Here is a 9752-nt window from a genome sequence, read left to right as displayed (position 1 = left end):
TTTAATAGAATGTAAAAAATAAATAATAATAATAATAATAATAAATAAATAAAGATAATGTACAGAGAAAAAAAAGACAATATACAGAAACAGAGAAATGAAGAAAATGTACAAAAAAAAGAGAATACATAAATAAATAAATAAATAAAAACTTTGAAGATTACATTATTGTTGACTTTCCAAGAAATGCCTCTTCGTCAAGATCCTGAATGCCAAACGATTATCCAAGGTTCTCAGCTCCTCAGGAAGTAGATTCCAGCTACGGACAGCACTAACTGCATAACTCTCACCCATAAAGTTAGTGTTATGAGGTGGGATGGTGAGTGTGTGTTGTGAGCGTGTATTGTGATTATGTAGTTCTTGAAGTGTATGAAATGAGCAGTGTAGGTATGGAGGTGATCCTTCCTTCAAAATTCTCCAAAGCAAACCCAATCTCTGATGTTCCAATCTCTTATCAATTGGTAACCATTGAAGAGCTTTCCTATGTTGAGAAACATGGTCAAACTTCTTCAATCCAAGACCCTAGCAGTTACAGTTCCCTCTGTCAAACCTCTTTTTTTTTTAAAAAAAAAAAAAAGATACCAACACACCTTATTTGTACCTATCTAGTGTGTTTACTTTTTTTTATTACTTTTATTGGAACTATTAGTTGTAAGGTTGAATGCCTGATGGAGATGGATCTCTCTATTGATATGTATTATAGTAATTAGACGAATTAGATAATTGGCACGGTACCTACTTATCGACACAGACTCCACACCCCCTTCATCCCGCTCGTAAAAAAAAAAAAAAATGTAATTATTTTCCCGATTTTATTTTGGGTCGGCGTTGCCCTTTCTTAGTCTCTCCCTCGACCATCCTATAAAGGGGGTTACACATCTATCCGGCGGGGCACGACGTGCAGATTTGCCTGGGACGAACCTTGCACGAAGCTTGCAAATCGTACAAAGCACGATATCAAGCATTTGAAAGTGACTACACATTTATCAGTCCGTCCGTCAAAAATTATCAGACATTTTGACAAAATATTCATTAATAAAAACTGGGAAAAAGTACACTGGCACGATGTCCTTTCGTGCTAAAATCAAAACTGATTGGATTTTTTTTCCAGTACTTCGTGCGAGGCTTCATGCAGACAAATCGTGCCATTTAGCACGATCGTGCCTTCACTCTTGCACGACGGACAGGTATTTGGCACGAACCGGCATGCACGAACCGATGTGCAGGATAGATGTGTAGTCCCCTTAACTGATTCCTCTCTTCTCCATCCCTTCTCATCCAATCCTCTTATTCCTTTTGCACCGTATCTCTTCACCTTTGGTCTTCTTCTCTTTCTGCTTCCTCCCGCGTCGAGTCTCTTCACCCTCTTTCCCACGAGCCTCTCATCTCCTCTCTCCACTTGCCCTTGAGCAAAAACAACAACAACACTATCCGCCCTAAATGCAACACAAACGATGACATAATAAAATAAACACATACCAACATCCATAAAATAAAATAATACACTTGCCTATTAGGTATAGACTATCGATGAGTGGTACAGACGAGTACCTACTTTACAGCCAGTTGATAGACCGCGGTCACCGTCGGAACATGTGTGGCAGAAAAAGCTTCGGACCGCGGTCTCTAAGACAGTCTGACAGACCTATTTTTTGCGCCAAACATAGGTCTCAAGCTTTTTTCGCGCCAGACCTAGGTCTTTCAGACAGTCTGAACGTGTTTCAGCCTCCTCATCCGGTTTTCTCTCCTCAGATGCGGCGGAAGAGAACTGCACCGACTTCCAGGGTAAGGTGATCTCCCATGGCCTTCTGTATGTGCCCGGGCCCAATGTGTGTAGCCTCTGTGTCTGTTATCATAACGAACCTATGTGGTGTAAGACCATCTTCTGTCCGGGACCCCCCTACGTAAGTACTGAAATTCCCAAGGCCAGCCACTCACTATCAGGTAGACCTGACAGGTACGGCTGAAAAGATCCGTCTTTCAGGTCTACCTGTAAGTGTGTGTGCTCATCAGGTATCAAGTAGACCTGACAGACCGACCTTTTCAGCCGTACCTGTCAGGTCTATCTGATAGTGAGTCTGCCTTGTAAGCGCTAGGTCGCATGTTCGATTCTTTCAGTCCTATTCCAGCAGGATAAACAAAGTGTATTCTATTCTTGTCTATATTACAGGCAATTTTTCCCTGGTCTGATAAGGTTTCAGTTATGTAAATATGTTAGGAGCTGTTAGGTATGTATATCTACATTATTTAGGTACATAATTTAGGTTATACTATTACCTATACACCTCCGTGTTAGCTTCTTACAAAATAAGTATACTTTACAGGTACATAATACAATGGAGCAGTTGCAAATGGGTAAAAATTATAAATAAATGGTCGATTCCTATGTAAAAAGTTGGGAAAAATCCAAATCTGAGGTCAAAACTCCGAAAATATAACCGTAAAAGGTCAAAAATTCAAGGAAGAGGGCAAGAGGTTTGGGATGCGAAGATGGTGCGGGTTGTTTTTAATTGAACTGTTGTTATTTTAAGAAAAATAAAATTAAGTTGGCTCTATTTTTAATAGAAAAAAAATTGTAAGAATTGCCAAAGCCAATCTAACTCGAATTTTCGCACTTGAGTGTATTTGTGCGATGACATCTATGCAGACGACTATTGCAGACCGTGGGAAATCATTCTGAAACCACTACATATTTCTAATCCTGAATACTACGTTGTTCACAAAATAATTGATTTACACGCAAATATGTAGGTGATAGAGCAAACGGCTACACAAAAATAAGTCTATATAAAAATAAATGGAATAATATTTGAGGTGAATTTTAGAAAAAAAAAAAAAGTTTGTAGGCAATGTCAATATATCATTTCTTAAAAGCAACGTTTTATGTCAATATATCATTCCTTAAAAGCAACGTTTTATTCTTACACAAATGCTCTTAATCATATTATTATTCTGTTAAGTTCAATAGATACCTAAATCAGATGGTGACAGTCATTTAAGAATGTAGCACTAAGGACTACCAAATATGTAGTAATATATGGTGATTCAACAAAGGTTGCTTAATGGGAAAATGTGTGAAAGAATCTTTATAATTCCTCTTAACTGCCTACACTAAAGCCGTCCATTTTGTAAAATTCACCTCGGAAATTTTGATTATATAAAATATCACAATACATAAATAATTCATAATATAACTATCACCTAAAAGTGAAACAGAAAAACTTAATCAAGTGAGCTTTCCAAGGAAAAAGAGAATCTTGAGAAAAGATCCAACTTTTAAAATGATAATAAAAAAATGTGTCTAAATACCTACAGAAAATTCACTTGACCAAACGGGGATGTATGAGAAAAGGACATGGTTAAAAATATATCTCATTTCTACACACATAAATATATCTTACTTACGGGAGGTTAACTAATGTAATTTATAAGTTGACAATACAATTGAATATATTGAGCTAAATAATTTCTGTGATATATCTAGTAAAATATTGTACCCTATGCTTTGTTCTAGAGCTAAATAACATACTGGAATTAGTGGATGTATCTAGCTGTGCCACTATAAATAAAACAATAAAAAATAATAAAAAAAAAACAAACAAACAAAATTGACTGACCCTATAAATACCTACCTAAAATTTAATAATAAATAAAATGTGCCTAAAATAAATATGTTAAATATTGATTATTTAAAAATTATAATAAATCATATGTTAGGTCCTGTAAATGTGTAAAACTTATAAATACTTTGGCCGCGCGCACCTATTTTTCCATTTTAGGTAATAATAATAATAAAAAAAAAACAACAAAATTGACTGACCCTATAAATACCTAAAATTTAATAATAAATAAAATGTGCCTAAAATAAATATGTTAAATATTGATTATTTAAAAATTATAATAAAACATATGTTAGGTCCTGTAAATGTGTAATGTAAAACTTATAAATACTTTGGCCGCGCGCACCTATTCTTCAATTTAAATATTTTAATCTAAATTTTGTGCTAGATAGATACTTAAATAAATATTTTTCGTTTTTCTTCTACAAAATCAAGAATATTCCTAATGCAAGAGGGTTTATCGCAACAGAAATATGTTTCCTAAAAAGCTATTCTACCACCTAAACCCTACAAGTGCAATTTCTGAAGTTACACAAACATAATGGGCCAAAGGAGTTGTTCAAAATTATTTCGAACAATAACTCAACAAAAGAACAAAAACAATAAAACAGAGAACAATCAACATTTTGAAAACGTGACAACTAGATAAACTATGGGACGTTTTTAACAACCAAGCCGTGGCGTAGCCTTGACCCGAAAATTTCTAGGACGGAGAACTATGGATATTGGATATGAATAGGTAGCTCAGTTAGAATTACACACGGAAAATACGGCTTAAAGGTCCGTTCCTTCTTGTCGTAGTTTCATCCGATTTTTTTCCGAATGTCCTGTAGGCAATGTAATTTAAATGACAGTGTTCCCACTACATACGACACGATTTTTTTTTTCGGAACAAGTGAGAACGGACTCTAACATGGCATGAAGGGCAGTACTTGGGCTTTCATCAGATGTACATATCACTTGGTTGTATATCCAGCGTCAGTGATGGACGATTGGAAATTAACAACAGACTTTGTAGTAATGACTGGATTTGATGAGGCTAGTAGACAGTCCAGTTAGACAAAAAGCACTTTCTGCTGCGACAAATGCAATTGAAACCGACCAGTTAAATGGTAACTGGACGCCAGTTATATTGAGAACTATGGATATTGGATATGAATAGGTAGCTCAATTAGAATGACACACGGAAAATACGGCTTAAAGGTCCGTTCCTTCTTGTCGTAGTTTCATCCGATTTTTTTTCCGAATGTCCTGTAGGCAATGTAATTTAAATGAGAGTGTTCCCACTACATACGACACGATTTTTTTTCGGAACGACAAGTGAGAACGGACTCTAACATGGCATGTAGGGCAGAACTTGGGCTTTCATCTGATGTACATATCACTTGGTTGTTTATCCAGCGTCAGTGATGGACGATTGGAAATTAACAACAGACTTTGTAGTAATGACTGGATTTGATGAGGCTAGTGGACAGTCCAGTTAGACAAAAAGCACTTTCTGCTGCGACAAATGCAATTGAAACCGACCAGTTAAATGGTAACTGGACGCCAGTTATATGTACACGAGGAAAGATGCTGGACTGTCTACTGGCTTCCAATAATCCAGCCATAACAAAGGAATTTCCAACTGTGTTAAGTAATCTTAAAATGCTTGTCACAAATATCGATCCCCAATAATAATTACACCTAGATAAATTTCATACTTGGACTCGAACCACCAAACTCCAGATCCAAAGTCCAAAGCGTTAATCCAGCCACAATACGTCAGGTCAGGAACCCCGAAGGTTGTAGATTTATACTATAAATTTTATAGTCGTCGATTCATTCATTCATTCATAGTCATTTTATGACTTCTTTTTTCATTCCTTCTTTTCGGGCAATAAAAAATAAGTTTTTATATTTGTAACCATTCTGTAGCAATAACTTCGTTATCCTATAAATTGAGCCTCTTAAAAAATATATGTAGATATTTATATGTTTCTAATAAAATAATTATGCAAGTAGGTTTTAAGAATACCATCTAAATGACTAAGAAGCAAGGGGACGAATAACTTTACTAAGAATGAAAAGTGAAAATGACATCTCCACTAGAAATAACAGAGAATGAAAAGGAAAATCGACATCTCCACTAGAAATAAAAATAATGAAAAGGAAAATTGACATCTCCACTAGAAATAACTTTACTAAGAATGAAAAGTGAAAATGACATCTCCACTAGAAATAACAGAGAATGAAAAGGAAAATTGACATCTCCACTAGAAATTCCGAAAATTTGTTTTGTTCGGAGATAATAACTCGTAGGTACTAGGTTTATGACTATAGTACTAAGTTTATTAGGTACCTACATATCTACATTTGCTGCCATTGAACCCATAAAATACATAAGACCTTGTTTATCCTTGTTTAGAATGCTAGTTTAAAGGGACTTGTTTAGAATGCTGGTTTAAAGGGACTTTTTAGTCCTATTCAAGCAGGATATTACATCTAGGTACCTACATTAATTTATTGCAATTGAACCCATAAAATATACGAGACCTTGTTTAGACTGCTGGGGTAAAGGGACTTTTTAGTCCTACTTAAGCAGGATAAACAAGATAAATTCTATTATATATGTCGCAAATGTAGAGCTAGGTGAATCTGTTCATAAAACACATTTCTAAATCATCTAGGCCACCTTGACAGTTCAAACAAAGCTCAAACTAAGACTTGAACAGTGGTGTAGGAACTAAAGTACGATAAAGTTTTGATCAAATTGTTTAATAACAGTTGTCTAAAAAGTCACCCATCCTGATACTATTAGCAAACATGTGCAACTTTCCTTAATTTCAGCACCGCGGCGTCTGGCTATCGATTACCTATTATCGGTAAACTTATAGCTAACCTATACCACGAGGCCAGTAGATAGGCCAGCTATTGGTCTTGTGAGGCGTCCACTGGCTTCCAGTAACATTCCAGTCCAGTTGGACAAAATGCACTTTTGTACAGCTAGGAATAGTACGAATCTAATATTGGTTCTAGCCAACTAACAGAGCTTTTTATTATTTTGTAGAGTGTGTCATAAATGTAAGATTTACTTTTTATCAAAGTGCATCAACTGGACTAGAATGTTACTGGAAGCCAGTGCTTACTCGAGGCCAGTTGGCAGTCCAGCTACTGGCCTAGCGTAATCTAATCCGTTGTGTAATATCATGCTCTGTTGTCTAGGTACTCTAGGTTGACTTCATCTTGTACCTATTCTTCCACCGAGATAACATTTAATAATGTATTCAGCCTGTGTTTTTATTATCAGTTTAATTCCATCTCTAGAAGAATCCGAGAACAGAAATTGAACGTCCACTTTCGCAATTTGGCTCCCATCAGGTTCACGAGAGTCAGTAGGTATCTACTGATTCAAGGGCAACTGGTTATCCCATGCCTTTTGTAAAAGGACTCGACCACACCTTTTGGTTCTCCTGGAATCTCTGTGGCCGAGTGGCTAGCTGACTTTTGATCTGGAGGTGCTGGGTTCGAATCAAAGCCGGGACGTAAATTAAGTGACTTTTTAGTTCCCGGATATGGGCATGGGTGTCAGATTATGTGAATTGAAAGAATGCAAAACCAGTTCCCAAGGTCCATCCCCCCTCCCACCCCCAATAATTGTTGACTATGGTGGATGAAGTGTGAAACCAAATTCGAGACCTCGAAATTGGAGGGTGAACCTTTGGTCGAAAAACTTTTTCCCCCAATTCTTATTCGTACTTTTTTTCCCATTATTTGCTCATATTAACTCCTAAACAACGCCGTTTTACACAAAAAGGACCTGGGTATGTACAGGGTTTGGCACTTCTTACAGAGAAGACTTCAATAATTTACGCAATAGGAGTTTTTCTTCTTCTTCTTCTTCTTCTTCTTCTTCTTCTTCTTCTTCTTCCTCTTCTTCTTCTTCTTCTTCTTCTTCTTCTTCTTCTTCTTCTTCTTCTTCTTCTTCTTCTTCTTCTTCTTCCATTTCCCAAAATATTAGGGGTCGGCGTTACCATACTTAATCCTTTCAGTCCATACCCTCCTATCCAACACCTACTCTCTTATACACAAAAATCCCGTGTAGGTATCAAGGGTCCCTAAAAAGCCCAATTGAAATATGTAGAAACGGTCTACTTTGGGAGATATCGGCATTTTCCCAAAGGCCTGCAAAGCTACCTTTAAGTAGCTGTATCTGAGGAAGCACGAGGATGATCCCCGGGGACTTTTAGGAGAAAACACGTCTCAACGTGTTCTAACACCTGGGAAAAATCCAGCTTTTCTCTAAAAATTTCCAACACAAACCTTATTTTTCCTGGGCTATCTACGAATCTACGAACGCCTGTTTTAGTGCACCATTTGAGAAACTTTATTTTTGACCGGCGCGGCGCGGCGCTCGGCGTTACCAACTTACCCTCCCTCCTTTATCAGGCCTTTCCATACCCTCCTAGCTCCTAATAGTTACCCCTACCTTCTTTCGAAAGAGTTTAAAGTCCCTCCTTCAAACGACAAAATCGAATCATCGAGGAACCAGCGCGAACGACATGCCCATAAGCATTGTTTAAGCGCTTAAGAGAGAAAAAAAGTCGCCCAATAGTGATTAGACAGACTATGACAGGATCTGAGATAATGTTTGAATCTTGATTGATTTTACCTTCTTTCGAAAGAGTTTAAAGTCCCTCCCTCAAACGACAAAATCTAATCATCGAGGAACCAGCGCGAACGGCATGCCCATAAGCATTGTTTAGCGCTTAAGAGAGAAAAAAAGTCGCCCAATAGTGATTAGACAGACTATGACAGGATCTGAGATAATGTTTGAATCTTGATTGATTTTAAAATTAGAGCCTTAAACCTAAATAAAATTAATTAGTTAGTAAAAAAAAAAAAATCTGTCAAGTTTTAATTGTGTCCGTAAGTACCTTACCCACTTTATACTTTTTTATATATCAAATAAACAAGCGGAACAAATCAAACAAAAATAAAAGCAAACAAAAACAAAATACAGATAACTAACTGTACTCGTATCCCAAAAACTCGTATGATAATGTTTATAATTGTTTGAAAAACTGGATGGCAAATTTTTTGTGTTCACAAAACTAGGTACTTGTTACTCATTCAAACTTCAGAATCACACTGCAACTTTTTTTTTTCATCACACCCTAAGATCAAGTTGCTGAACCTGACCGTAAAGTTGTGAACTTAGCAATGATTTTCTTGCTGATCAGCGTGAATCAAGTTCTTAATCACCCCAAGGTCGACGAATACTGCGCTGGGATTGGTCGAAGCGAATCGAACCTTTTACGACCAGGTTTGTTTTGAGGAGAGGGGTGGAAATGGGTAACCACGTGACGTGGGGATAAAGTCCGTTTGACCTGCCTTGAAGAAGAAGAAGAAGAAGAAGAAGAAGAAGAAGAAAAACTCCTATTGCGTAAATTGAAGACTTCTCTGTAGTGCCAAACCCTATACATACCCAGGTCCTTTTTGTGTAAAACGGCGTTGTTTAGGAGTTAATATGAGCAAATAATGGGGAAAAAAGTACGAATAAGAATTTGGGAAAAAGTTTTTCTACCAAAGGTCTACCCTCCAATTTTGAGTTTCACACTTCATCCACCATAGTCAACAATTATTGGGGGTGGGAGGGGGGGTGGACCTTGGGAACTGGTTTTGCCATTATTATTCTTGTCCTACAACTTTTTTATAGTTAGGTTAGGCTCGCTGTTATGAAACTGGAAAATGCAGCGTTGACAAGCGTCATGGCCGGTCATTTTCACAAGCTGCGTTTACACTAGCGTCGACGCGCGACATCGATCGAAGGAATTACGTCCCGTCCACACTTGAAACTTTTTTTTCCAGTTTCCATCAAGATCCTTTGATCCAGTTTCCGCGAGGGATGACTTAATTTGGGAGTGGAGCGAAGAATAGAGAAAAAAGGAAGCACAAGATAGACGGAAATGAAGGAGTAGAATTCAAAGGAGTTGGAAACGGCGCGCCGAACCCAAATAGAATTGGGATAAGGTAGAGCAAAAGAAGAGGAGATGTCGATTGAATCCGGTAGATAGTATAAGATTTTGTTCGCGGATTTGGCGATTATGGTCGCGGATTTGGCGATTTTGTTCGCGGATTTCGCGATTATGT

At 37.2% G+C, this 9752-nt stretch overlaps 1 protein-coding gene across 3 annotated transcripts in view; it reads left to right on the top strand.

The window, feature by feature from the left end:
- Positions 1 to 9752, top strand: part of LOC103508882 — a 37101-nt gene that overhangs the window by 20530 nt on the left and 6819 nt on the right. For all 3 annotated transcript variants that reach the window (XM_008473460.3, XM_008473461.2, XM_008473462.2), the window contains one exon: positions 1753 to 1904. In XM_008473460.3, the coding sequence (XP_008471682.1) occupies positions 1753 to 1904 (152 nt within the window). The remainder of the gene's footprint in view (positions 1 to 1752; positions 1905 to 9752) is intronic.

Source organism: Diaphorina citri, unplaced genomic scaffold (assembly GCF_000475195.1).
Source record: "Diaphorina citri unplaced genomic scaffold, Diaci psyllid genome assembly version 1.1 scaffold444, whole genome shotgun sequence".
NCBI classification, from domain to species: domain Eukaryota; kingdom Metazoa; phylum Arthropoda; class Insecta; order Hemiptera; family Psyllidae; genus Diaphorina; species Diaphorina citri.
Note: the sequence above shows the minus strand (reverse complement) of the source record. Positions and strands in the feature narration are given on the sequence as shown.